Source organism: Aspergillus multicolor, assembly GCF_047715735.1.
Source record: "Aspergillus multicolor strain CBS 133.54 unplaced genomic scaffold BDW74scaffold_58, whole genome shotgun sequence".
In the NCBI taxonomy this organism is placed as follows: Eukaryota; Fungi; Ascomycota; class Eurotiomycetes; order Eurotiales; family Aspergillaceae; genus Aspergillus; species Aspergillus multicolor.
In genome coordinates this window covers 68,831-95,602 of record NW_027396009.1, presented here as the reverse complement: position 1 = coordinate 95,602, position 26,772 = coordinate 68,831, and the positions used below count along the sequence as shown (strand labels likewise).

The following is a 26,772-nucleotide window of genomic DNA, read 5'->3' as shown; positions in this document are numbered from 1 at the left end:
ATATGCTTCGCTGACCGAGTCCACACAGATGCCCGCTTCCACGGCCTCACCCGCTTCAGCGTCTACCAGGGCCGCTGGTTCTGCTCGTATCGCGACTTTGAGCGCGATATCCTACCCATGTGTCAGGCTGAGGGTCTCGCCCTCGCACCCTGGGGCGCTCTCGGCCGCGGGCAGTTCAAAACGCCGTCGGAGTTCGGGGAGCCCGGCACGCGCAACATGGGCCCGCAGGAGGAAACGCACCGAGCGATGGGCGCAAAGCTGACGGAGATCGGGGCGCGCAGGGATGTCCCCGTGCCCGGTCCGTGCATTGCGCTCGCGTACCTGCTGCACAAGGCGCCGTACGTGTTCCCCGTGATCGGGTGCCGGACGGTCGAGCAGCTCGAGACGAATATTGGGTGTTTGGGGGTGAAGCTGACGCGCGCGGAGATGGATGAGATTGAAGATACCGTTCCGTTTGACGTGGGCTTTCCACTCTCGTTTCTGTTTGAGACGCCGCATCAGAAGTATCGTAGCGATATGACCACGAGTGATATCTGGCAGGTTACCTGCAATACGCGCATTGAGAGTGTGCCGATGCTGAGGGTATGTTACTCTGTCTGTGGTATTAGTACCTCGCTAATCAGCAAAAGCCGATCGAGCCGAAGCAGGGATATAACCGCATGGATCGAAAGTAGCATGTAGTAGGATAGGCCGGGGCCGGGGCTGCGCTGGCCGGGTCAGGGTATCGGGCGCCGAGCCCTAAGTCGATACTATGGTACTCTATATATTACACATTCTCCCCGTACCCCTAGAATTTCACAGCGAATTCAAGTCGTTTTTCCTTTTCCTAGAATAGAATGTCTTCTAGCACTGATAACCACCGTCTCGACGGCAAAGTCGCCCTCGTCACCGGCGCTGGCCGCGGCATAGGAGCAGCCATCGCGATAGCCCTCGGCCAGCGGGGCGCAAAGGTCGTGGTGAACTACGCCAACTCCCGCGAAGCCGCAGAAACGGTCGTCGAGGAGATCAAAGCAAACGGCTCGGACTCCATCGCTCTCAGGGCCGACGTCGGCGACCCCGAGGCCGTCGCTAAGCTGATGAACCAGGCCGTGGAGCACTTCGGGTACCTGGACATCGTCTCGTCCAACGCGGGGATTGTCTCCTTTGGCCATGTCAAGGATGTCACGCCGGAGGTACGCTTGTCCAGTTGTCCTCGGTGGTCGATCCGTGTCTATGTATGTACAGGACTGATAATGGAACTTACCTAGGAATTCGACCGCGTCTTCCGCGTCAACACGCGCGGCCAGTTCTTCGTCGCCCGCGAGGCATACCGCCATCTCCGCGACGGGGGGCGCATCATCCTGACCAGCTCGAATACAGCCTCGATAAAGGGCGTCCCCAAACACGCCATCTACTCCGGCTCCAAGGGCGCAATCGACACCTTCGTGCGCTGTCTGGCCATCGACTGCGGTGATAAAAAGATCACCGTCAATGCTGTTGCGCCCGGCGCCATCAAGACGGATATGTTCCTCGCCGTGTCGCGCGAGTACATCCCCAATGGAGAGAACTTTACTGACAAGCAGGTGGATGAGGTATGTTCTCCGATGCAGGAAATACTGCAAATGCTGTACAGAGGCTGATTGGACAGTGTGCTGCGTGGCTGTCGCCGTTGAACCGGGTCGGACTGCCGGTCGATGTGGCTCGCGTGGTCAGCTTCTTGGCCTCGGACGCGGCGGAATGGATCAGCGGAAAGATCATCGGGGTTGATGGGGGTGCGTTTAGATAGAGCCTAGCCTAGGTACCATGATGCTTGGATGGGTTGTTTGTTGCGCATGCACTTCGCTCCCCGTTCGCTCGCCGATGGCCGACGCAGTGTAGACTCAGCGAATATGAACTTTGGAAAAGGCCCATTGTTTGCAAATTAGACCACTATGCAGTGGAGTAGAACGTAGTAGGCTAATATAGAGAATTACATGCATACAGTGTACTCAATTGGGTGGCTGAATGGGCATCTCAGCCTCAGCCAGCACAGGGGGCCCAGCAACATCATCAACAATCGGCAACGCATGGACAAGTTCAAACCAGCCAGACACACCAGGATGCTTTTCCCTCCATTCCTTGTCAAGGAACAAACGAAACGCGCCCTGGACGATCCCCAGTACAAACAAATCAGCCAGACTCAGCGCCTCCCCCACCAGGTAGTCTCGATCGCGGAGATGGTCGTCAAGAATCCGCAATCGACATAGAGTATCGTCTCTGCATTTCTGAACTGCGACAGCGTCAAACGGGGCGCGTCCGATCAGCGGGTTGAACCAGCCTCCCAGGGCAGGAAGCACTTCAGTTATGCCAAAGGCCATCCAGCGGACGATCGAGGCGTATTCTTGCTTCGTCGTGCCGAGGAGGGTGGTGCGTTCGGACTGCGACGTTACTGTGGCTCGGTCAGAGAAATAGTGCAGGCTTTTGGTACTCGTCGTACTATATAAAGCAATAGCAATGGACTCGGTTAGAACAAGTCCATCGGCACCCACGAAAGTTGGGATCTTGCCCAGCGGGTTGAGCTCGCGATACGACTCTGGCGCTTCTAAAGCCGAGGTGATGGTTTTGATCTCCAACGGCAAGCCATTCGCTTTGGCAATGGCGACGATGGCCAGGGATCGAGGGTTAAAGGGGCGGGTATACAGGGTGCCGAACGACATCGCAGAAGTCAAGTAGGTTCAATTCTCATAGAGTAATCTGCAAAAAGCCACAAAGTCCACATGCCATGACCAACTATATCATCTCCATAGTCGTAACGTTAACCCCACCCAGCACAACGGCCTTCAGCAATGACCGATCCGTAAACCGTTCTTCGTCCTCGACCACCTCGGGGCTGCTCATGACGGGGACGAATTCCTCGAACGCCGCTTTGCTCGCGAACTGCACGACGGCGAATCCGTCGTACGTGATATCTGCCAAGTCGCCGACCAGCGCGGTGATCGGATGTTGCAGGTAATGTCGGGTATGGCTCAGGGGGAATGACTGGCCGCTGAGCCGTTGGAGGAGAGGGATGTGGTTGTTTTCCCAGTGGTCGCGGAATTGAGCGGGTGTGAGGTCGGGACGGCGGGTTACGAAGATGAGGATGGTGAATGGAGCCATGGTCTGTCAATGTTTAGGGTGTGCTTTTTGGTGTTCTCGATGACTGGGTTGCATGTTGGTTCATGCGGCCTTCTATATGGTACCATACTCTGTTGGCCGTCGGACTGCAGCGTCTCTCGGCCGCCGACGTGGAAAGTCTTTGGAGTCTTTTGGAGTTTACCACGGCTTCATCATCTTGCTTTTGTATCCCCATTAACATCGTCCAACCAGCCATGTATGCAATCTTCGTTATAGCAGTTTGCATACTAGGCGTGCTTCGCCTCCTGGCGAGGTTCTATCAGGCACGCCAGGAAGTATGGACTCTCCAGCGGGCGAACCTGGTACGTGACGTGAAGGTATGGTAGTTCAAGCGAGCATAACTAACAAGCAACATGCAACAGCCAATGCCCCCCTTCAACACACTAAGCGGCCACTTTGGCGCCCTCAAACGAACCATCCAACAAATGCCCCGCAACGCAACCCTCCACAGCGTCATGCTGAAGCTATCCGAGCAGTTTCCGGCCGGCATGTTCTACATCAACATGTGGCCGTTTAGCGGGACGTGGTTGGTCGTCGCCACACCATCCGCCGCAGCGCAGATCCAGAGCCTCAACCTCTCGAAGCCTGATATCCTGCGAAACCCGCTCGAGACGATCACCGGTGGCCCGAGCCTCATCAGCATGCATGGCGAGACGTGGAAACGGTGGAGGGCGCTGTTTAATCCGGGGTTTAATCCGAATTACCTGGTGAGACTGGCGCCGCTGATTGCCGATGAGGTTGTGGTTTTCTGCGAGCAGATGCGGAAGAAGGCAAGAGATGACTGTGTCTTTCAGCTGGAGCCTTTGACCTTGCGGTTGACGGTTGACACGATCTGCTCGGTGACATTGTAACAGGTTCTCTTGCTGCTGTTAGTTATCTCACTCTAACCGCGGATACAGGGGCTCAAAGCTTCACCACCAGAGCAAAGCCCACCCCCTCGCGACAGCCCTACAACGCCAAATCGAATGGGCCACCTTTGGAACAACATTCAACCCGATCAAGCGGTATCTGACAGTTCGCCCACTCGTGCTCTGGTATAACAACCGCCTGATGAACCGCTTTATCGGCCAAGAAATTGATCGAGCATATCACCAGCAGTCCGATCGGCCGACAAGATCCGTCGTCGCCCTGGCCCTAAAGGAATACATGAAAGAAGAAGAGGGCAACCTGACACAGTTCAAGCAACTCGTCGCGCCGCAACTGCGCGTCTTTCTGTTTGCCGGTCGTGATACGACGAGCAGCACGCTCCTGTACACATTCTACCTTCTCTCCCGACATCCAGAGGCCCTAGCCAAAGTCCGCTCCGAGCATGAAAGGGTCTTCGGCCCTGACCACCGCCAAATCCATCAGAAAATTATCCAAGACGCCCACCTCCTCCAGCACCTCCCCTACACAACCGCCGTCCTCAAAGAAACCCTCCGCCACTTCCCGCCCTCCGCCTCCCTCCGCGCAGGCCAACCAGGCCTCAACATCACCGGCGACGACGGGACCTCCTACCCAACAGCCAACTGCAACGTCTGGACGCTAACAGTCGCGCTCCACCACAACAGCGCGCACTTGAAGCACGCCGAGTCCTTCATCCCGGAGCGCTGGCTCGTCGGCCCAGCGGACCCGCTGTATCCAGAGAAAGGGGCGTGGCGGGCCTTTGAGTTCGGCCCGCGCAGCTGTATAGGCCAGACCCTTGCTATGCTGGAGCTGCGCGTTGCGCTGGTTATGACCCTGTCCGAGTTTGAGATTACGCCGGCGTATGAGGAGTGGGATCGGTTGCATCCGAGGGAGGGTGTGAAGACTGTTAATGGGCATCGCGCGTATCAGGCGGAGAAGGGGGGTGGGGGGGCGCATCCCGCTGATGGGTTGCCTTGTCGGGTGACATTAAGGGTACAAAGTGATCTAGGTACACATGGATGATGGGCCATGAATATGTACTCAGTATTTCGGTTTGTTTGAGCGATCATGGTTCTAGTCCTAGGTACGTAGTGCCTTTAATTTGTAGCTAGCAGACGGGAGGTTATGGTGAAATTAGGGCTTTGGGGGAGCATCCGACCATCATGAATTGTACTTAAGCTCTCAAATTTCAAGTGATACAGCCTAAACATAAGTATTCCATTGAGTCGACATCTCTGGGAAACAGATTAAGCAGCTCTGGCATGCCTAGGTATGGTACCATAGTACCTGGGCAAGGTCTTTGCGTCTCCAGCTACTATGGTATGCTTAACCCCAAATGCCGGTATGTTGATGCCAGTAATGTCTCTTCATTCCAATCTGATTTCCTGCCCCTCTGACGATTACTCCCCAGATTCCTCGACGGTCGCAGCCCCATTCAATACAGGCTTATCAGGAACCTCATCCCAAGCCCCCTCAACCCCACACCAGCGCACCCACCGTACCATAACACGAACGATCTCCTCATCCTGCCCCATCTCCTCGCCCACATGCTTCCGAATCCTCTCGGGAACCTTGTACCCCGCAGGCTCAAGCATCCTCTCGACCGAATCCAACCCCAGATGAGCGATCCTGATGAAATCCTCCTTCCGCACCGGAAACCCCAGCCGCGGAGCAGGCAGACTCTCAGCGTGCACCAGCGCACGTAGCACCTTCGAGATATGCCCGTCGTCGCCATACACGCATGCGCGATGGACAAGCTCGTCCCACCCGTCGTTCGGCCGCTTGCCCTCGTACCCCGTGACCCGGTCTGCGTAGAGCGTCGGACACCCGCACCCGGCGTACGTGACTAAATCGCCCCAAACCTTGAAGTGAAGGAGTCTAGCCTTGTTCGCAGGGGAGATCCAATCCTGCGCAAGAAATGTTGTATAGAATATGGAAAGAGTTAGGGTATGCAGCATCACGAAGTCCAGTGCTTCGACTTTGCCGGGGTGCTGCGCTGCCCCGACCATGTACGCGCATGTGTGGATCATGTCGATTGTTTGGGCCTTTAGATCTTCGTTTGTTGGCGCCAGACGATACTGTGCGAGGTACGGGATGAGTTGTTCTCGAACTTTGGCTAGCAGTCCGTCGCTGATTTTGTTGATGGGATCGGTCAGTTGCACGGCGTTGCTGATGGCTGGATCGTTGTGCAGGGCGTTCACGATCTCGAGCATCGACTTGGTTGGGGTCTCGGGATGAACACTTTGGAGCTCCTCTGTGGGAAATAGGAAGGAGTTGGGCCAGTCATCGTGGACACAGCCGGCGGCGAGGGCTTCGGCGACGAGGAGCGGCTGGTTGAACTCCAGAGCACACCCGAGGTGGATCATCGGATGGAGGAATCCTGAATATGGTTAATGTTGATTATCTACCAAGATAGAAAAATATACTGGTACGTACCCGAGTGCATGCGTCCCAGGATATCATTGGCAATAGCATCGTTTGCGAAGAGGTACTCGTTGACCACATCGGGCACGCCGCGCTGCGCAATCTCGTCCTGGAAGAAACGCAGAAAGCTATCGTAGTAGCTGAGGTCGCCTATACATTTCTGGAAGAACGCGCGGTTCTTCATCTGCGCAACGACGGATGCTGGCCTATACTGGACGAGAGCCTGGTACCCGATATTGAGGTCATACATGGCTCGGATCTCGTCGGGATTCGCTCCCAGCGCGAATAGGGTGAGCATGTGGTGGACGGTATGGTCTGTGTCCGTCAGTTTCCTATCATTATAATGAGGCTCTAGACGTACTGTGGAACCCGACCGCGTCAAAGAGAGTATGATATCGCGCATAGTTGATCATCAACAGCTCAGAGACGCGATCTGCGCTCTGCTGCGTCAGGCCACTGACATGCGTGGCTCCGGGAGTCTCAGCTGCAGAGAGCTGGATGTTGTATGGACTGCTCTGGGGCGTTGTTGGGCCTATGGGCGTGGAAGTGAACATGGTTGCTGCATGCCTTCTGTCACTCTATCCCTGCTCACGGTCGCTGGATATTTGTGAAGCAGCAATCCCGAGCTTGCTAAATTCGGTGACCGATGGCCTCCATTTAGTCCCAGCTTCAATCGTCCAGACACCAAGCTTGCAATACAATGCCTTTCTATGCGGTCCTGGGGGCTACGGGCAATACTGGGCGAGCGATCGTCCAGGTACTGCTTGATCGAGGAGACCAAGACACGAGAGTCCACGCCTACTGCCGCTCGCAGGAAAAGCTCTTCCGCCTATGTCCGCAAGCCGAGGATTCGGAACGCGTTTCGGTCTTTGAGGGACGGCTGGATGGCGATCGCCTCATCGATGAATGTCTCCGGGGCACCGATGCCGTGTTTCTGGTAGTCGCCGTCGTCGACAACATGCCCGGCTGCACGGTCGCCATGCAGACTGCCGAGGCGGTCGTTGCGTCTCTACGTCGGCTACGAGCGACGGACCCCTCTACCCGGCCTCCCCGACTGGTGATGCTCTCGTCTGCGTCTCTCGAGCCCTCGTTCTGCGACGATGTCCCCGCCCCCGTGCACTGGGTGCTCCAGACCGCCGTCTCCCACCTCTACCGGGACCTCGCTGCCGCAGAAGCATTCCTCCGCGCCCAGTCCGACTGGCTCTCGGCGACTTTCGTCAAACCCGGTGGTCTCGTGCATGATGTGCAGCGCGGACATGAGGTCCGTCTTGACAGAGCGCAGACGCCGCTCTCCTTTCTCGACTTGGCGGCTGGGATGGTGGAGGTGGCCGAGACCAGCGATGGCCGCTACAACATGCGCAGCGTCAGTGTGGTTCCGACTTCGAGGGAGGTGAAGTTCCCGTGGGATGGGGTGTACTATGCGCTTACGGGCTTGCTGTTCCATTTTCTGCCGTGGATGTATCGGTTCATTGGCGAGTACCCTTTGCCGTCGGGCGAGGATGAGAAGGCTTAGATAGATCATATCAACCTCAAGGCAATACGGTCACATATGTGCATGTACTTCTTCGATTTGCTTTTTTCGGTGATACCGTAAAGGTCCCAACGCTCATTGTGGTCCTGCCGGTCTCCGGTCAACTCAGCATAAATAAATTACAGGTCTCCGCCGTTTGACCCCAATCCAGCCATTTTGTTGCACCCTCCAAGGCGTCAACATGGAAGCCATCTTCAAGCAGATCAAAGACGAGTACGCCCGCGCCGATCAGAACGGGAAGCGCGAGATCCAGGGGTATATCCGCGAGTTGCAGGTGGGCTTCTACTCGGACTGGGATGTTGTCATGCGCTTGAGCAGCGGTGTTCGTACCTTCATTTACCGAAATCACTCGATATACTCACTATATATAGCCCTTGCAAGTGGCTCTCACCAAAGTCGCCATTGACCTGGGTCTCTTCCGCCTTCTCAAGGAGAGCCCGAGACCGTTGACCTTGGAACAATTGGCGGATAAGACTGGAGCTGCACCTCGCCTGCTTGGTTGGTGCTGAACTCTAGCAGATTTGAGTCTGTGTGTTAACATACAGCGCAGGACGTATCCTTCGTACCCAAGCTGCGTTTGGCTTGATCAAGGAAACTGGCCCGCAGGAGTACACGTCGAGTGCATTCACCAACGTGTTCGTCAACCCTGATGCTGCCGGTGCCATCGCGCAATTGTATGTGCTTTGCCTTGGAGACGATGCTGGGGGTACAGTGCTAACCTTAGATAATGTCAGATTCGACGTCTCCGGCCCCTGCACCCAGATCCTCCCGACCTACCTCGCCGAGACCGGATACAAGGAAATCGTCTCCAACAAGGCCTGCCCCTTCCAGAAAGCGTTTCATACAGAGCAAACGATGTTCGAGTGGATGGCGCAACATCCTAAGCACATGAAGTCGCTCGGGCATCTCATGGCCCTCCAGCGGTCCGCCATGTGGGTTGACCACTTCCCGGTCCTGGAGCAGGTCGGCGACTTCGGCAGGCCTGAAAGCACCCTGTTGGTCGACATCGGCGGCGGCTTTGGGCAGGCGTCCAAAGCACTCCGTGCAAAGTTCCCTGATCTCCAGGGGAAAGTCATCGTGCAGGACATCCCGCAGACGCTGGCAGGCGCGGAACCCGCAGACGGCGTCGAGTTCGCCGCACACGACTTCTTCACGACGCAGCCAGTGCGTGGTGCTAGATTCTACTACTTGCGTCATGTGCTGCACGACTGGCCTGATGAGCAGAGCGTCCAGATCCTGAAGCAGATCATCCCAGCGATGGGGCCCGACTCGCGCATCTTGATTGACGAGGTGGTCATCCCGGTGACCGGGGTGCCGTGGCAGGCGGCATTTATGGATCTGCTGATGATGGACTCGTTTGCGAGTATTGAGCGGACGATGGGGGAGTGGGAGGCGTTGATGAGCAGGGCTGGGCTGAGGATCATCGAGCGGTATCCGTATGATGGCAAGGAGCAGGCTATTCTGGTGGTTGTGCCGAAGTAGTGGCGTTTTCCGATGCAGTCTATTTGTACTACATGAATACACGCTCCACCGGCTGTTTTATTGAATATGGAGTCTCGCCCTGTGTATAAATTCCGTGGTTGAGTGATATATTGCCAGCCCTAACCCGCGAGTACCCAGACAAACCCACCACCAAGATGCCCACGTACGCTCTCCTCGGTGCGACAGGTGCCACCGGTTCCAGCATTCTACGACATCTCCTCCACTCTGAATTTCCAGAAAACCTTACAATAAACATCCTCGTCCGCCACAAATCCAAGTTGTTATCGGCCTTCCCCGACCTTGCCCTCGACAATCCTCGCTCACCGAGGCCAACACCAAGCCGGACGATCTGCATCCACGAGGGGACTTCCACCAATCCCAACATCCTGCAGCCGGTCATCGCCAATGCGAGCGTGGTGTTCAACTGCGTCGCGCAGAACGGCAGTCCAATGGGGACAACCCTCGTGCAAGACACGGCCGCCGCGCTGCTCGCTGCCACACGCCGACAACCGCAGCCGCCCGGGCGACGGTCCCCGCTGACCGTCATCCAGCTTCGCTCTGCGTCGCTGAACCCCGTGCTTGCGGCGCAGGTGCCGAGATTCGTGCATCGAATTGTATCATTCTGTCTGGCGGCGGGGTACGATGATCTCCGGCGGGCTTGTGCGCTGTATGAACGGGCTGCGCGGGAGGAGCTGCTGCGGTATGTGTTTGTGGATCCGCCGACTTTGCATGATGCTTTGGGGACACGGGCTACCGGGTATAGATTGATTACGGTCGAGGAGCAGGCGGTTTGTTTGAGTTATGCTGATCTTGGGGTGGCCATGTGTGAGATTGCTGACCGCGTGGATGAGTTGCAGGGGCGGGCTATCGGCGTGACTGCGACTGGGCCGGTCAATCAGAGCTGGGGAGTCCTGGCTGGCTATCTTCTACAGGGGGGTTTGGGGCAGGTGAGCTACAGGTATGGAAGGGGGAATGTGCTTGTCGGTGGAGTTTCTACTGCATTTCTGCTAGCTTGTCTATATACCTTAGTATGACAGGCAGATGAACTTCGATCCTCCCAAGGCTATCTAGAAATCTACCTAGCCTTCAAAATATCAGCAGAAATCTTCTCCGCCAACGCATACACCGTGGCCATGGGCTGCCCATCAATCGCAAATGGAAACGCAGACGCATCAACCACCCGCAACCCCTTAACCCCCCTAACCCTCGCCCTCGAGTCCAGCACCGCATTCGGATCGTCCGCTTTCCCCATAGCGCACGTCCCAACACCAGCATAGTACGCATCCGACGTCTCGGCGATATATCCCAGAATCTCCGCGTCAGTCTGGTATTCCACGCCCGGCAGCAGCTCCGCCCCGTCAACAACCTCCTGCATGATATTTGAGGCGACGATCTCGCGGCACCGCCGGAACGCGGCCACGGCCATTTCCTTGTCGCGCGGGTCGTCGAGCCAGCGCGGGTCCACGATCGGGTTATGCGCCGTGTTGGTGCTGTTGATTGTGACGCTGCCGCGGCTGAACGTCGCCATCAAGGCCGCCGACATGCTGAAGTAGTTCTTCCCGTCGTACTGCGGGACGAATGTATCGTCAAGTGCGATGTACGAGAACGTCGGCCAGTCGGCTGGGAAGGCCTCGTCGAGGTCTGCTGTTGTTGCCGCGCTGAGCGTGCCCGGTTGGTGCTTCTCGAACGCAAAGTAGTCTTGGCCTGGGTTGGTGAGCAGGCCCGTGCGGAAGGTGTTGTACTCATTGATCGACCGGGAGAGAGTCTCTTTGCTGCCCATCAGCTGGCTGTGGCTCTCAACTTTGACGGGGTGTGTTGGACCCAGGATGATTGTGTCTTGCATGTTCTGTCCGACGCCGGGGAGATCCGAGAGGACGGGGATATCCAGCTTCTTCAAAGTCTGTCTAGGGCCGACGCCAGACACCATGAGGAGCTGGGGAGAACGCATCACACCGGCAGATAAGATGACTTCCTTCTTTGCGCTAATCTGCCACTCGAAGCCGCCGGTGTCTATGATAACCCCTGTAGCCCGCTTCTCCTCGTCAAAGATAATCTTCTTGGCGAGGGTGTGAGTAATCACATTAAGGCTGTTGCTTGTTCGAAGCGCCCGCTGCAGATACGATGAAGATGCAGTGTCCCGACGACGCGTCTTCGGATGGATAGTGTGCGTGATGTACGAGCGTCCCAGCAGCTGACCGTTCGAGAACCCCTGGGCTTCAGGAAACCCCATGTTCTGCAACGCTTTATCGACCCAGGACGAGATTGCGTTGGTCAGATAAGGATAAGCAACCCGAACGGGTCCCCGTTCGGCGTCAGACGCTGCGAATGCAGACAAGTCGTTGTAGGTCGTGGCGTTCGCCGGACGGGGGTTGGTGGACGGGCCGGAAAACTGTACGCTCTTCTTGAAGAAGGGGAGCCAGTTATCCCACGTGTAGCTGTCGTCTCCGACCTGGTCCGCCCAGAGCTGGTATGCGCCTTTCGATCCTCTGTCCCTGTTAGCCTCTTTCCCCGAAATACAGGTACAGGGTGTGGACGGGTTGGGTACCGATGGTATAACATGGCCCCGCGAGCAGTTGAGCCACCCAGTGTCTTCCCTTGCATGTAGAACATCTTACGATTTGCCAGTCCCTGTATATATGAGAATCGCATACATGACCATAGCTTCCAGGGAAGTGCCTACCGGCTGCGCCTCGGTATACTGGTACCAGTCAAACAACGGGTTCTTGACGTGGCCATTATCAAAGAAATAGTTGAACAGGAACATGGGCACTTCCGTCGCGTTTCCCGCCTCGATCTCGTAGAATCCACCGGCTTCAATCACGGCCACCGAGTTCGTTCCATCCTCGGACAGGCGATGCGCCATGGCCAGGCCCGCTGTGCCGCCGCCAACAATCACGTAGTCATAGGACTGCCCGGGCCAGCCGTACCAGCCGAAATGCGAGCTCAGGAGGTCGCGGCCTTGGATGCGCCCATCCATTGCTGCTGCGTCCTGCTCGGCGCTGCGGCCGAAGAGGGTTTGCCATGGTGAGGTGAGAAGGGTGCTTTGACCGGCGAAGATGCCTGCGACGGGAAGGGCGGTTAGGGCTAGGAGGGACCAGGAGGGCATGATGATGGCGTATGTGTATATGCTCTTACTCAATGGTCTAGGAAGAAGTGAGATAAATATCGCTCAGTTCGAGGTAGCACCACCTCGGTCCCAGGCAGGCTCTTAACCGATCGCTGGCCGACATCCATGCGAGCGATATCGGTATAAAACGGGGGTCAGCAGTCCAGACGGCCAAGGTTCCCATCATCGTCTATTCTACTTGACAAAACAGAGCCAGCAAGATGAGTAACGTTGGAGTAGAAGCCGTTGCGGTCATCGCCGGGTCCTTCCTCTCCGGTAATTCCGTCTCCCCCCTTCGGCGTGTCGTAAACTGACATACCCAGGTGCCATGATGAGCGTCTACCTACTCGCAGTCCCTTCGCTGTTCGAGACAACGACTGATCCACGCCAACTCGTCCGTCACTGGAGCCGGATCTTCCTGAACGGTCATATCAAAGGGCCCATCATCTGTCTCTCCACGACAGCAATGTACGGTATCGCAACTGTGAGCAAGTACGCGGCCGGCGAGAACTGGGGCGTCTTTGCTGCTGCAGGTGCTATCACCGTGAGCATGGTGCCCTTTACCCTGACGATCATGGCGCCGACCAATAACGCCCTGTTTCGACTGGAGGAGGAAGTCAAGAGGGGAAGGACCCCGGTCTGGACGGACGCCGAGCGCCTGGTCCGGAGGTGGAATCGGTTCAATGCAACTCGGGCGTTTTGCCCGTTGGCCGGGGCGGTTTTGGGGTTGCTGGGAATATTGAGCATTGCTTCCTTCTAGATACCATAGTACCTAGGTAGCCAAGAAGAGGCCGGGCTCTTTGCCGCTGGCCGATGCATGCGTGGATGGGGGGCATGGCAGTTTCTTGCATCACAATGGCCCACTAATACTTACTATATTGTCCAATATAACCCTCGCTGTCCGAGACTGTGCATGACCTAGAAAAGCCATAGAGTCTCCTTCTCATTGTGCCATACCCAGAACGATTGTAGGCACAATGGCAATCCTACCCCTCCCCGTCTTGACGCTCCTCGCTGCGGCCAGCTACGTTCTCTCGCAGCTGGTCTACAATCTCTACTTCCACCCCCTCCGCGACTACCCAGGTCCCCTGCTATGGCGCGCCAGCTCCCTCCCCTGGAAACTTACGCTACTCCGAGGCACAATGCACCACGACCTGATGCGCCACCACCAGAAATACGGCGACACAGTGCGCATCAAGCCTGACGAAATTAGCTTCGCCAACGCTCAGGCCTGGCGAGACATCCATGCCCATGTCCCCGGGCGCCCGGAGTTCCTCAAAGACCCCGTTCGTCTCCCCCTTGCGCCAAACGGCGTCATGAGTATTCTCGTCTCGGATACGCGCAACCACGCTCGATTCCGGAGCTTATTCGGCCACGCCTTCAGCGACAAGGGCCTTCGCGCGCAGGAGCCAACGATCATCTACTACGCCGACCTGCTCGTTGAGGTCCTGCGCGAGATCGCCGACACCGGCGAGTTCGTCGAGATGGTGCGGTACTTCAACATGGCGATCTTCGACTCGATCGGCGCGTTGTCGTTCGGCGAATCCTTCGATAGCCTCAAGAACCGCGCGCTGCACCCTTGGGTCGACACAATCCACAAAAACCTCAAGAGCGTCGCGATCTCGCACGTGCTCCGCAGCATGGGGGTCGAGTTCCTGACCCCCTACGTAATGCCGCCCGAACTGCGCGGCAAGCGTCAGGAAAACTACACGTACGCGATTGAGAAGCTGAAGAAGCGCATGCAGAGGACCGGCGCCGGCGACCAGGGCGACTTCTGGGACCGCGTGGTCGTCAAGAGCGCGGACGGGAACTCCACGGGCGACGGGATGAGCGAGGGCGAGATGATCAACAATGCAGCGGTCATGGTGGTTGCCGGGTCCGAGACTACTTCGTCTGCCCTCTGTGGTTGCACGTATCTCCTTTGCAAGTTCGGCAAGATGGACAAGGCCACCGCCGAGATCCGCGGGGCGTTTACGGCCTCCGACCAGATCGACCTGGTCTCCGTGTCTCGGTTGCCGTATCTCACGGCCGTGATTGATGAGACGTTGCGCATGTACCCGTCTGTCCCTGGGCAGCCTCCGCGCGTTGTGCCCGAGGGAGGAGCAACGGTGTGCGGGCGATTCGTGCCTGCTGAGGTATGCCCTTTCTGAACCTAATTCTCATGTCGGCTGCTGACGGCCCTAGACACGCGTCGGTGTAAGCCACCTAGGTAGTTACTACACCGACTACAACTTCACGCACCCCGACAAGTTCATTCCCGAGCGGCATCTGCAGAAGGCCGAGGAGCCCTTCAAACATGACAACTATGCGGCGTACCAGCCCTGGTCGGTCGGTGTACGGAACTGCATTGGCCGCAACCTGGCATACGCCGAGGTGCGGTTGACGCTGGCGAAGCTACTCTGGCATTTCGATATCACCCTCGACGAGGAGAGGACAGGGGACTTTTTGGACCAGAAGATTTGGTCAATCTGGGCGAAGAGGGAGTTGTACATGGCCTTTAAGACTAGGGATTTATAGGGTAGTGGATTGGACTGGGATGTTACCTAGTATCCAGACAATTTTCAAAGTTACCAGGAGAGCATCCGTATGTGATATTGTTTTCACTCACAACCAATTTATTTGATCAACAAACTTCTAGAGTAGAGACAGTGCTACGAGTCTGCGTTGGCTCGACGTAGAAGCTCCAACAACGGCTGACTTTCCGTAATCCCCTGCACGAGTCGAATATACTCCGCATCCAACGAAAAGGGCTTACCCACAACATTCGGGATCCAGCGACCGACTAGTTCATCCACCTTAATATCAGATGCCCGGAGATGGCTTCTGAGGTACTGTCTGTAGTCATCGATATGGCTCCGCAGCAGCTGAGAGTGGAATGGGATGTCTACCCCGGTAAGGGGGATTGTTGCGCGACCGCGGGTGAGTTTCAAGTTGGTGGGGTTGGACAGGCTGCCGGGAAGGTAACGCTTGATGCTTTCATTCATTGTATCAAAGTCGCTCGGGGCGGGTGAGCGCGACAGATCGTCGCAGGTGTGACCGAGTAGCCAAAGAGAACGGATCTACCTCGAGTCAGACCTAGACAAGATCCAAGAGAAGGGATACTTGAGTGGAACATACATGACCAGCACAAACATACTGTCGTGATTCAACATTATAGTTGACAACTTCAAGCAGCACGCGGGTCTCTTGCCCAATGAGTTGCACCAGGTTCTTTAGACTCTCCTCGTTAAAATCTGTACACAGGGTGTCAGTTCAGCAGCGTGTCCTAAGAGTTCTGTGAAATGTACCTGCCCGGATACGTGAGGGGTCCACGGCCATCATCGCGTACTCGGTCCGCCCGTTCTCATCGCGAGGCAAGGCGTTTTGCATTTTCAGTCCACGATAGAAAATCAGCGACAACAGCGACTCGAAGGGCATGAAAGTGGAACAAGCACCGAGTGCACTGTACTCCCCCAGCGAGTGTCCGGCAAAGAGGGCGTGTGTTTGAACGACCCCATGTGCTTGTAGATGCGCGTACTCGGCCATCTCCATGACCGTCAAGGCAGGCTGGGCAAATTGGGTTGACATCAAGAGCCCGGCAGGATAAGTGAATGTGTGGGATCGAGAGTTCTCTGTCAACCCTGGCAGTATCCAATTATCGGACACAAGCATGTCAAGGTAGTTTGCACGGATTTGCCGGCCGCGTTCCGTACGAAAGTTCACCGAGAGCGTTGATGGATTATTGCGTACTATGTGAAGGAGGGAGATGCCTGTACTCGGTGTTAGTCTCACTGCCCCGGAAAAGGCCAGTCAGATCACCTCACCATACTGAGACAGAAAGTGCTGTTCCGCCCTGTCCCAAACTGCCCGCGCGGCTGAATGAGAGTCATACAAAGACATTCCCATTCCCTTCTCCTGCGTTCCTTGACCAGTGAAGACATATGTAATCTCGGGTTGTTCAACCACGGCTTCTGCATGCATGACTTGCTCGCCAGTACTCTCCTCCAGCACCTTCACGTGCATCACCATCCTTCCATTCTCCATTGCAACGTGCTGAGTCTCCATTCGCAGCGCGTCATGCGCGCGGACAAGGCTGTCAAAAGAAACTTCCCAGCTGCAAAAGCGGGTTCGCTGCGTGTCCCCGACAAGCCACTCAAGAAGGCGTCGCACTGTGGCAGATAGATGCATTCCATGCACAACTGGTTGCCCCAGTCCGGCATAACGAGCGAAGAGAGGGCAGACGTGTATGGGATTGGTATCACCGGACACCGCTGCATAGCTTTCGCTCTGGGAAGGGGCAACAAAGGAGATTGACGTAACATCATTGTTGGCCCAACCCGGTCGCCGGAGCATCTCTCTGCTGACTCGACGTGCACCATGGCGGTTCAGAAAATCCATCACAGGATTCAGTTTGTAGCCTTCATCTTCCAAATATACCCGTCCGATCCTCGAACCCGGTGAGGAGACAATGGTAGTACGGGATGAGAGCATCAAAACCGAGCCGGAAACTTGCAGAGAAGCCGGGGTTCCCGAAGCATCAAGTAGCGTTTGTGAATGGAGTTGGAAAACCAAAGTCTTGCCGAGTAAGTTGGTTGAAGGCCCGTCGAGAAAAAGCCATTTGCGGCTGATAAGGACCTGCAGTTGCACAAACGAGTCGACATGCATAACCATATCAGGTTCGTCGACGGAGTGAAACTGCTGGAGAGGCACTGTGGCTTCTGTCCGACGCCGGATGACGAAAGTCGTTCGTAGCCGAACGACAGGTTTAGAATCGCGGAGAATATCTGCGGATACTTCAACTCGCTGACCTGTTGGGGTAATTGCACGCTCTGTGATGCGCGAAGAAGTTGTGACCGTATCTCCCACGTGCAACGGCCGCACCCCAGACACAAGCTTGATGGAGATGGATTGGTGAAGAAGCTGGAGAAGGTCTGCATCTAAATTGTTGATAAGAAGCGGTTTGGCGAGTGCAGTCCAGGCTATAACAACAGCATAGTCCAATGGCACAAGCGCCCCTTGCGCCTCCCACGTTCGAGCACGGATCGGCCCAGTTTGGCGAACAACGGACAAGAACGCATTGACAGCCTCGGCGGTTATCGTGACTTGATCCCCAGGAGTTTCGGAGTCGAGGCCAGCTGAGCAAGGTGTAGAGAGATGTCTACCAATCCATAGCTGCGTATAAAGGAGTTGAACACACTTGAGATACTCCGTCCGATTGATGCTGAGAATTGAATGACCCATCATACCCCCGAGTAACTTCAGTTTGAACTCTAGAGCCGGCTTTTTGCCCATTGACCGAGTCATTAATGCTACTGAAATCTCATCATGCTCCAGGTGGCTGAGAGCTAACGCGGCGCGTATCGTTTGGGGACCTCTTTCTTGCTGTAACGAGTGATAAAGCGTTATCTCAACCGGAGTGTCGCGGAGATATTTGACCTCAACGACGTCTCCGAGCTCCGGCTCGAAGGCCTCTCGAATTGAATTACGAACGCGAGTGTAACCGAAGACAACTTTCGGTTGGATGAGCGCTGCTCGGCCCCATGCGCACTGACCGATCAGGCTCTCGACCAGAGCCGCCGTTGACGGGAGACTTGGACCGACAAGGTGGTATCGTCGCAGCGAGCCGTCGTGGCTTACCTCAATGCCCAGTAGGTTTGTAGCATGGCTGCTTACTTCCGTAGGTTGTTCTCCGTCGCCACTCGACTCGTTCTGCAGCATTTCGAGATGAGCATTGCAAATGCTATCAAGAATGTCCTTGGCGGGCTGATCGCGGACTGCCGAATGCCGCGCAGCTACTGGACCCTGAATGATGCAAACCCGCTGTGCATCCTGATCCACGATGGCATCAACATCCTCGGATTGCCATAAGGAGTCCTTCTTGAACCATGTCTGGAAGTTGGCGTCAAGTCGAGGAATAAACGGGACTGGCTTCTGGCCCTGTCGACCGAACAGGTTGATCAATCTTGCAACATCTTCTGGGTAGAGTATCTGTTCGCCCAAGGTGCCGTAAGCTGTGTTAAAGGAAGCTTGTAGCTCGACAGGGTCAGTGGTCAGCGGAAAGCTAGACTCTAACCCCAATCGGCCATGAGCAAGACGAAGGAAGTCATGCACCAGGCCGAGGTACGATGGGTCGATCCAACGCCCCTGGCGGTATACATACATGAGCTGGCATAGTCGGCGTAAGACTTGTCTATAAGTGAGGTCTTCCATTTCGACTGGTTTACCATCGTCCGTGTGGGCGAACCACGGGCGAAAGTATTCCTGGTTCAGTCGAGCAATGATCTCGTCTCGATCCTTTCGTAGCGCATCTAACAACCGACCGGAATCGCGGATCGAAAAATAACGGCGATCGAATTCCTGCCATAGACGGATCGCACGAGTCGCCAATACGTGGATTGGCTGGCCCATCTCTGAGGTGACTGAAATGACGCCTCCAACTGGTCCCTGCGCGCACCGTGTCCAACAACCATGATCCTCGGGGTTATCATTGACCCCTGGAGCTTGAACGATCAGGTTCTTTGCAGGCAGTGAGGTTCTCGCCTCTCGGGCGACCATCATACGGCTCCCCAGAAGCACTCCATCGAAAGGCATAGCGGCATATCCTAATCTAGACGACCAAGACCCGGACATATATGGCCATGTATCTTCAGCGGCTCCGAATCCGCTGCCCGCAATCAGAATAATGTTTTCATAGTCACGAATCCGCGCGTATCGCTCAAGGATTGGTTGATGGAAATCCTCGCAGGAATGGTGGCCTCCTGAGCGCCCTCCGGTCCATTGTAGGCCCACGGGGAGCGCAGGATTGTTTCGCGCAATGGCGAGAACATGGTCAATGGCATCAGTAGAGCCTGGCTTGAACCAAATATGAGATACTCCCAACAGGTCAATCCACTCTTTCACCACTTCAGGAGAGGGGATCCCAGCTCCGACGGTTAGCCCATCGATTGGAAGCCCTTCTTCGGCGATGAGTCGCCGCAGTAGGCTGATTTGCCAGGAAAGAGATTTCGGTGACGCATAGATGATATTGCAGGTAATTGAACGATGGGCGGGGATTGATGCTGCAAGTTCGCGAAGGGCCGACTGCATGTCCGCCGCGCGGTGATAGCCGCCGCAGGCAAATTCGACGTGATAGCCGGCGCCGGTAATCGCTGCTACGAGCTCTGGTGAGCATGTTGTTGGTGTCATTCCTGCCACCATTACATGCGGTGTCCCGAGCAACCGCGTCATTCTTGTTTCGATGTAGGTTCGAGGCTCTCCGACATCCACAGGCGCATTGCATAACCGCGGAGAATATATGTGGCTCCAGTTCTGTCTAGTTGGGAAAGTGTGTTTGGACGAGGTTAAAGACGATATGCTATGGCCGAAAGCCCGGCCACAAAGATTCAAAACATGAACGCCCAAGCCTTCCATAGCTTCCTGAATCAAGTTCGCAACAGGTCCAGGTCCGAATGAGAGCACATGGCTAGCCTTCCCTAATTGATGGCACAATGCTGGCCAATTGACCTGTTCAACGGTCACGGCCCGAAGGAGCAAGGACAGAATATCTTCGGAAGCGTAATGCTGTAGGTTTCGCGTAGTGCCATCGACCTGGCAGTAAACCGGTATAGCTAGATTCTCGCCCACCAGTCGAAGGTCCGAGCCCTTGATCGCCTCCATCACGCATGCCTCGACTGAGGCGAGGATGGGAGAGTGATATGGAGCTGACACAGGGAGGAATTCAACGTCGATAACTGGCCGACGCTGGGAAAATGGAATTCGGCTTTGGTCCAGCGACGGCGGTGCTCTCATGCTGCGAAGTGTCATACTTACTCTCCGCAAAGAGTGCGGTGCGCCGGCGACAACACACTTTTTACGGCCGTTGATGAGGGCTAGATAAGTTCGATTTCCATCTTCAGCTTCGTGATTGAGTGTCTGGGTTAGATGCTTGACATTCTCAACACCCAGGCCTACTATATTGAGTAGAGGTGATGGTGCACCTTCGTCGCAATCCATGCAGTCGGTCACTTCGTCTGCCGACAAGGTACTCCCCGAAGCAGCAAAGTGCGACTCCAGACCAACCCAGAACGACAATTGTATAGCAAGGTCCGCCGCCTTATGGAAACCCTGCCAGCCTTCGCCGCCATGAGATGTTGCAATAGCGGCCGCCGCAAATACTCCTTGAGAGTGTCCAAGGCTACCGTGAAGGCGATCTCGCAGCTGGTCGGGCTCGATATGTAGGCTGTGGGCTGTGATAGCATAATGCACAAGGCTCAGTAGCGTATTAATAGGGAAGCTATATGGGGAGAGTGCCAGTTCTTCGGGTGCTGGAGCAGGCGCCACACCGTCTTCAAGCCAGGTTTGTAGTCGAAATCCCCGTGCAGCAAAGAACAATGAGCGATGAGATAATGCCGCTAGGGATTCGAGACGCTGGGCGGACGAAGTAATCAAAGTCTGGATGGGAGCAAGATGGACGTAAGCGCGCGAAATATGAATCAGGTCGTCGAGGCCAGTCAGGTTGCTGGACCCTTGGCCACCAAAGCAGGCATAGGGCTGGAGCTGGCCGGAATCGATGGCGCGGTGAAACGCAAATTGATCCATTACGCTTTATTTTTGTTTTGGGGAAGTGAAGATTTACATAAAGCGATCCGACCGGGCAACATTGCCTATATCGTGCCGTATGGACTCGGAATCAAAAGGCCAGAAAAGTCGGGCGAACAGGCTCTCGATCGGCCTGCGATCTATCGGGGATCAAGCATGGCGATTGCCTGCTAGCAGTTCTTGAGACCCCCATATCAGTCGCAGCGCTCCGGGCATTGGCATCTGCCAGATTTTACACCGAAGAAAACCAGCGATCATGGCAATACGGTCGATGGAGAAGACAATTGCCTACGAGCTGGTGATCGAGCTCCTAGCGTAAGTCTGTACCCAGAGTGCCTAGAGCGATGCTGATTAGTTGTAGGCATCAGTTTGCGTTCCCAGTCCAATGGTAAGTCAATCACGGCATTCTACAAGCACCAACAGGCGTCCTGACCTGAGCAGGATAGAAACACAGAAGACTCTGCTGCGCCAGACTCGGCGCCTGGTCGAGATCGGGCCAGCAAAGACACTTCTAGGAATGGCGCAGAAGACAATCCAGCAGGACTCGAGGGAAAGCGTGCAATTGCTCGCCAGTACGCAGGATCTTGACCAACTCTGTTACGCCTATGACGAACCATCCGAAACTGAGGGCTCGACAATCGACGGCACCGTGATCGACACGCCGCAATGCAGCACTATTCCGCAGCTGGCCGTGGGGTCGGAGTTATCAGCTGTACAACCAGTGCCAGATGCGCCACTGACCGCAGTCAGCATCATCACGGTCCTGATCGCCCGTAAGCTCCGCAGGTCGGTAACCGAAATTGACCCGGACCGCTCAATCAAGGAGCTATGCGGGGGCAAGTCCACGCTGCAAAACGAGCTGATTGGCGATCTAAGCAACGAGTTCCGGGCATCTCTGCCAGACCGGGCAGAGGATATCTCGCTGAAGGAGTTGGATGCAGTCCTTGGGGGGGTCTCTCTGGGTCCGACCTCGGCCGGTTTGCTACAGCGAGTCTTTACCGCGAAGATGCCCGCTCGCGTGACCATTCCGGCCGTACGTTCGCGACTAGCCGAAGTATGGGGTCTCGCGGTCCATCGGCAAACTGCAGTCTTGGTTGCTGCGCTTGCAGCTGAGCCTCAATCCCGACTAGCCTCTTTAGAGGCAGCCCATGAATACTGGGATGGTCTGGCCGAGGCCTATGGGCAGTCGCTGGGTCTCCTCTTGCGGAAAGCGGTCCCTCGGCAGGTTCCAAGGGATTACGACAACGGTGTATGCGCTGCGGCACAAGCAGATGTGGTCGGGTCAAAGGAACTTGCACGCAAGCAGTTTGAGGCTCTCCGCCAGTATCTCGGTGTTGACAATCCAACAAACCAGAACTCCGATTTGTTAGTAGCTAGTCTACAGCAAAAGTTAGGCGTCTGGACTTCGGAGTTCTCTGAAGACTTCTTGAGCCGCATCTCCCCACGCTTTGATGTACAAAAGGGACGCTGGTATCGCGATTGGTGGAACTCAGGGCGCCAGAAACTTCTCACGATCTGCCAGCGTCAGCAGGTGGCCTGGACAGATGAGCTGCGAGAATGGTTCGTTCAGCGCAGTGAGCCCAGTCTAGTCCGGATTGCTGAAGCGCATTCGGTCGGGAGAGGCCTTGCGCAGGACCTCGCTCGTGCACTTTCCTCGCCTCCTGTCGTTCGCTTGGGCAATTTGACAAGCACTGCGCCACGGACGGTGGTGACTGCTGATGGGCAGATCCGGTGTGATGAATACGAGAGACAGCCCTCGCGATTCGCCGAGGCATTTGCCAGCTGGGTCCAGATGAACAATGCACGGGAAGCGGTGCGCTCGAATGCAGAAAATCTCACAAGTCTCTTTCTTGATAGTCTCCTGTACACCAGTCAATGTGGTGTTTCTTTTGCCAATCAAACATACCTCGTCACAGGAGCTGGTCCCGGCTCCATCGGTCAGTTTGTCGTTCGTCGAATGCTAGCTGCTGGTGCAAGCGTCATCGTAACCACAAGTCGAGAGCCCTCCGCTGGCGCTACATTCTTCAAGACCCTTTACGCCGAGTACGGGTCACGAGCTTCCCAGATGCATCTAGTACCGTTTAATCAAGCCAGTGTGGCCGACTGCGAACATCTAATTGACTACATCTACAATGATTTAAGGCTAGATCTAGATGCCATCCTTCCCTTCGCTGCCACAAGTCAAACCGGCGCAGAGATTGATGGACTGGACTCTAGTAACGAAGCGGCGTTCCGCATGATGCTCGTGAATGTGCTACGACTAATGGGTTTCGTGGTATCTCAAAAGCGACAGAGAGGTATTCGCTGCCGACCCACCCAAATCATCCTCCCACTATCGCCGAATCATGGCATCTTGGGAGGTGACGGCTTATATGGAGAGTCCAAACGTGGGCTGGAGACTTTGTTGTACAAGTTCCACTCAGAGTCATGGGAGGGGGAACTTTCAATATGCGGTGTCATCATCGGCTGGACAAGATCAACAGGTTTGATGACGGCCAACGACTACGTTGCTGAGATTGCGGAGAAAAAAGGCCATATCCTGACCTTCTCTGGACCTGAGATGGGTGACCTCGTCGCATTATTGTTGACTCCAGAATGGGTCGCCCGTTGTGAGGACGCGCCGGTTATAGTAGATCTTTCTGGTAACCTGGGCAAGTGGGATAATGCCGCTGCTCATCTAGTTTCGGCGCGTGAGACACTTCGCGAAAGATCAGCGATTGCAAGAGCCGTCACGCAGGAGGACCGGCGCGAAATGAGTTGCGGCCGTGCGAAACATACTCAAGAAGCCGCAGAACAAAGAATATCTCTTCGGGTCGGTTTTCCGGTCCTGCCAGAGCATGACCCAGCGGTAAACGCAGGCCTTGTACCCGCGGATGCTGTGGTGATTGTCGGCTTCGCTGAGCTAGGGCCATGGGGAAGCGCGCGTGTCCGTTGGGGGATGGAGTCGCGCGGTCACCTTTCACCAGCGGGAAACGTAGAGATGGCGTGGCTCATGAATCTCATCCGGCATGTTGAAAGATCCGACTATGTTGGATGGGTGGACGCAGATGACGGCAAACCTGTTGCAGACGTTGACATCCCCCAACGCTATGGTGACAGGATTCGGTCCAATGCAGGCATTAGAGTGCTGCCGTCTGACAATCGAGAGGTATTCCAGGAGATCGTGTTGGAAGAAAATTTATCACCATTCGAGACCACGTGGGCGAATGCCGAAGCTCTTGTGGAGCGGCATGGCAAAATGGTGCAGATTATCAGTCAACAAGACGACGGACCTTGTCTAGTGCAACTACAACAGGGAGCGACCATTCGCGTACCCAAGTCTATCATGTCTCCTCCGGGAGTTGCAGGCCAACTACCGACGGGATGGTCGCCAGAGAGATACGGCATACCGGCAGATATCGTAAACCAAGTTGACCCCGTCACGCTTGCGCTACTGTGTTGTACAGCCGAGGCTTTCTACAGCGCTGGGATCTCGGACCCGATGGAGGTGTTTGAGCATATCCACCTTTCGGAACTAGGCAACTTTATCGGCTCCTCTATGGGAGGGGTTGTAAGTACGCGAGCACTTTACCATAGCATCTCCCTCGACCAGGACGTGGCGCCCGATGCGCTTCAAGAGACGTACCTCAATACCTCCCCAGCGTGGGTGAATATGCTGTTGCTAGGAGCAGCCGGTCCGATCAAGACACCTGTTGGCGCATGCGCCACAGCCTTAGAGTCTGTAGACGCTGCCGTCGAATCGATACAAGCCAACCATACCAAAATCTGCCTTGTCGGGGGCTACGACGATCTCCAGCCGGAGGAATCTGCAGGCTTTGCCCGTATGAGGGCCACAGTATCGGTAACAGACGAACAGGCGCGAGGCAGGAAGCCTGACGAAATGTCACGTCCTACAACTACCAGCCGGGCTGGGTTTGTCGAGTCCCAGGGCTGCGGCGTCCAGCTACTATGTCGCGGAGATGTTGCGCTAGCAATGGGACTGCCAATCTATGGCATCGTGGCCGGCACCTGGATGGCATCCGACGGCATCGGTCGCTCGGTGCCTGCTCCTGGACAGGGTATCTTGACCTTTGCCGGAGAAAACTCTCAAACGCCTGCTCCCCTCCGGTCTGCCCTGTCCCGGTGGGGATTAGACATTGACGATGTTGCCGTTGCTTCATTGCATGCCACTTCCACACCTGCAAATGATACGAATGAACCGTTCGTTATCCATCAAGCGATGACGCACCTTGGCCGCACCCCAGGCCGTCCGCTATGGGCGATCTGCCAGAAATCGGTAACAGGCCACCCCAAAGCTCCGGCGGCAGCATGGATGTTGAATGGGTGTCTCCAAGTTCTTGATACTGGCCTAGTACCTGGCAATCGAAACGCGGACGACGTCGACCATGCCTTGCGCGCTTTTGACCATCTGTGCTTTCCGACGCGCTCCGTCCAAACCGAGGGTGTAAAGGCGTTCCTCCTAAACTCATGCGGGTTCGGACAGAAAGAGGCCCAGCTCGTCGGTGTCCACGCTCGGTACTTTTTTGCTCTCCTCTCTGGGCTAGACTTCGACGTCTATAAGACCCGGCGGCACGACCGTATCTCACGCGCTGAACGAGCCTATGTGCGCGCGGTTATGACCGATTCCATTGTCCGAGTGCAGCCGCGTCCTCCCTTTGAGCAGGCCGAGTTGCATGCCATCCTGCTGAATCCAGCTGCTCGTATTCGCTGGGACTCGTCGCGAGGTTCATATCGTGTAACGGAAGCGCTGGGGCCTGGACTCAACGTCAATGTCAGCGGCCAAAAGCCTCAAAACAGAACTGTCCATCCATCAACGGTCGGCGTAGATACCGTGACACTAAGCAGCTTCAAAGCGCATGAAAATGAGATCTTTCTACAGCGCAATTATACCACCGGCGAGCGGCAGACCCTGCAATTGCAGACCCGTCGAGACTTTCGCGCAGCGGTCGCAAGCGGCTGGTGTGCCAAAGAAGCCGTGTTCAAGTGTCTTCAGACGGTATCGAAGGGTGCGGGGGCCGCGATGAAGGAGATTGAGATTGTCCGGTCGCAGGGGGCACCGGTCGTTGTGGTGAGTCGGTTCCCTAGTCTTCATGTCTAGTTAGTGCTAACGCGCCGCCATAGTTGCATGGCGATGCGCTTGCGGCAGCCCAGAAAGCTCGCTTGGATGACATTCAACTCAGTCTGAGTTACGGTGATGATTGTGTGGTGGCCGTTGCTCTGGGCGTTCGCCGGTAGCGGGACCGGTCTTGACGCGTCGTGTTTGTTAGTGCAGAGTCGCGTGAAGGCCGCAGGCCCTGCTAGATTGATCACAGAAGTTTTCCACCCTTGGCAGTAAGAATACAATACATCCATAAGAAGATGAGGTGCGAGAAACGCGTGGGTCTGGCCTTGATCGGATTGAAGTATGGTGTAAACAGAAAGATTCTCGAGGAAGGCAGCCGCGTCTCCCGCCGCATTATCCCTTCTCCGTCTCCGGGATCCTTTCCTTTTGTCACGTGCGCGTCTGGGACTCTCTAGGCACCTCTGCTCCTCGCTGAGGTCTAACAACGGCTTGACGCAGCCAATTCATTCATCTTTTAATAATTAGATGCATCTCTAGGTCTGTATCTGTATGGCAATACTAGGATTACTGCATATCAACTGCTCAGGTGAAGAG

The 26,772-nt window shown here is 55.7% G+C and overlaps 14 protein-coding genes across 14 annotated transcripts; 9 read left to right on the top strand and 5 right to left on the bottom strand.

Annotated features, from left to right (window-relative positions):
* Positions 1 to 21: 21 nt before the first annotated feature.
* On the top strand, positions 22 to 674 carry BDW74DRAFT_184246 (NADP-dependent oxidoreductase domain-containing protein; the record flags this gene model as incomplete). The annotated part of the gene is made up of 2 exons (XM_073730759.1): positions 22 to 582; positions 630 to 674. Coding segments are annotated over 2 exons (606 nt in total), but the record flags the coding sequence as incomplete, so codon positions are not given.
* Positions 675 to 836: 162 nt separating this feature from the next.
* On the top strand, positions 837 to 1,765 carry arp2 (hydroxynaphthalene reductase arp2; the record flags this gene model as incomplete). The annotated part of the gene is made up of 3 exons (XM_073730758.1): positions 837 to 1,172; positions 1,248 to 1,571; positions 1,628 to 1,765. The coding sequence occupies 3 exons, from the start codon at positions 837 to 839 to the stop codon at positions 1,763 to 1,765; spliced, it is 798 nt and encodes a 265-aa protein (XP_073577695.1).
* A 202-nt stretch (positions 1,766 to 1,967) lies between these two features.
* Positions 1,968 to 2,675, bottom strand: BDW74DRAFT_171879 (glutathione S-transferase family protein; the record flags this gene model as incomplete). Its single annotated transcript, XM_073727388.1, has 2 exons — positions 1,968 to 2,407; positions 2,456 to 2,675. The coding sequence occupies 2 exons, from the start codon at positions 2,673 to 2,675 to the stop codon at positions 1,968 to 1,970; spliced, it is 660 nt and encodes a 219-aa protein (XP_073577694.1).
* A 73-nt stretch (positions 2,676 to 2,748) lies between these two features.
* BDW74DRAFT_184243 (EthD domain-containing protein) lies at positions 2,749 to 3,114 on the bottom strand (the record flags this gene model as incomplete). Its single annotated transcript, XM_073730757.1, has 1 exon — positions 2,749 to 3,114. The coding sequence occupies one exon, from the start codon at positions 3,112 to 3,114 to the stop codon at positions 2,749 to 2,751; it is 366 nt and encodes a 121-aa protein (XP_073577693.1).
* Positions 3,115 to 3,326: 212 nt separating this feature from the next.
* On the top strand, positions 3,327 to 5,040 carry BDW74DRAFT_184242 (cytochrome P450; the record flags this gene model as incomplete). Its single annotated transcript, XM_073730756.1, has 3 exons — positions 3,327 to 3,434; positions 3,495 to 3,979; positions 4,032 to 5,040. The coding sequence occupies 3 exons, from the start codon at positions 3,327 to 3,329 to the stop codon at positions 5,038 to 5,040; spliced, it is 1,602 nt and encodes a 533-aa protein (XP_073577692.1).
* Positions 5,041 to 5,417: 377 nt separating this feature from the next.
* Positions 5,418 to 6,995, bottom strand: BDW74DRAFT_184241 (questin oxidase family protein; the record flags this gene model as incomplete). The annotated part of the gene is made up of 3 exons (XM_073730755.1): positions 5,418 to 6,397; positions 6,454 to 6,756; positions 6,803 to 6,995. The coding sequence occupies 3 exons, from the start codon at positions 6,993 to 6,995 to the stop codon at positions 5,418 to 5,420; spliced, it is 1,476 nt and encodes a 491-aa protein (XP_073577691.1).
* A 146-nt stretch (positions 6,996 to 7,141) lies between these two features.
* BDW74DRAFT_171876 (NAD(P)-dependent oxidoreductase) lies at positions 7,142 to 7,954 on the top strand (the record flags this gene model as incomplete). Its single annotated transcript, XM_073727387.1, has 1 exon — positions 7,142 to 7,954. The coding sequence occupies one exon, from the start codon at positions 7,142 to 7,144 to the stop codon at positions 7,952 to 7,954; it is 813 nt and encodes a 270-aa protein (XP_073577690.1).
* Positions 7,955 to 8,153: 199 nt separating this feature from the next.
* On the top strand, positions 8,154 to 9,454 carry BDW74DRAFT_171875 (uncharacterized protein; the record flags this gene model as incomplete). The annotated part of the gene is made up of 4 exons (XM_073727386.1): positions 8,154 to 8,294; positions 8,344 to 8,470; positions 8,523 to 8,646; positions 8,707 to 9,454. The coding sequence occupies 4 exons, from the start codon at positions 8,154 to 8,156 to the stop codon at positions 9,452 to 9,454; spliced, it is 1,140 nt and encodes a 379-aa protein (XP_073577689.1).
* Positions 9,455 to 9,609: 155 nt separating this feature from the next.
* Positions 9,610 to 10,580, top strand: BDW74DRAFT_189646 (Averufin oxidase A; the record flags this gene model as incomplete). The annotated part of the gene is made up of 1 exon (XM_073732023.1): positions 9,610 to 10,580. One exon carries the CDS (start codon positions 9,610 to 9,612, stop codon positions 10,486 to 10,488), a length of 879 nt encoding a protein of 292 aa, XP_073577688.1. The 3' UTR covers positions 10,489 to 10,580.
* BDW74DRAFT_189644 (GMC family oxidoreductase) lies at positions 10,453 to 12,822 on the bottom strand. Its single transcript, XM_073732022.1, has 3 exons — positions 12,135 to 12,822; positions 12,000 to 12,082; positions 10,453 to 11,940 (listed from the first exon to the last, which is right to left on the bottom strand). The coding sequence occupies exons 1-3, from the start codon at positions 12,558 to 12,560 to the stop codon at positions 10,530 to 10,532; spliced, it is 1,920 nt and encodes a 639-aa protein (XP_073577687.1). The 5' UTR covers positions 12,561 to 12,822; the 3' UTR covers positions 10,453 to 10,529.
* Positions 12,782 to 13,320, top strand: BDW74DRAFT_184237 (DUF1772 domain-containing protein; the record flags this gene model as incomplete). Its single annotated transcript, XM_073730754.1, has 2 exons — positions 12,782 to 12,836; positions 12,884 to 13,320. 2 exons carry the CDS (start codon positions 12,782 to 12,784, stop codon positions 13,318 to 13,320), a joined length of 492 nt encoding a protein of 163 aa, XP_073577686.1.
* A 78-nt stretch (positions 13,321 to 13,398) lies between these two features.
* On the top strand, positions 13,399 to 15,077 carry BDW74DRAFT_189640 (cytochrome P450; the record flags this gene model as incomplete). The annotated part of the gene is made up of 2 exons (XM_073732021.1): positions 13,399 to 14,695; positions 14,745 to 15,077. Exons 1-2 carry the CDS (start codon positions 13,538 to 13,540, stop codon positions 15,075 to 15,077), a joined length of 1,491 nt encoding a protein of 496 aa, XP_073577685.1. The 5' UTR covers positions 13,399 to 13,537.
* Positions 15,078 to 15,211: 134 nt separating this feature from the next.
* Positions 15,212 to 21,116, bottom strand: BDW74DRAFT_184235 (putative sterigmatocystin biosynthesis fatty acid synthase subunit beta; the record flags this gene model as incomplete). Its single annotated transcript, XM_073730753.1, has 4 exons — positions 15,212 to 15,619; positions 15,678 to 15,793; positions 15,848 to 16,309; positions 16,364 to 21,116. 4 exons carry the CDS (start codon positions 21,114 to 21,116, stop codon positions 15,212 to 15,214), a joined length of 5,739 nt encoding a protein of 1,912 aa, XP_073577684.1.
* Positions 21,117 to 22,755: 1,639 nt separating this feature from the next.
* On the top strand, positions 22,756 to 26,037 carry BDW74DRAFT_164256 (thiolase-like protein). The gene is made up of 2 exons (XM_073726232.1): positions 22,756 to 25,875; positions 25,947 to 26,037. Exons 1-2 carry the CDS (start codon positions 22,909 to 22,911, stop codon positions 25,974 to 25,976), a joined length of 2,997 nt encoding a protein of 998 aa, XP_073577683.1. The 5' UTR covers positions 22,756 to 22,908; the 3' UTR covers positions 25,977 to 26,037.
* Positions 26,038 to 26,772: the final 735 nt, after the last annotated feature.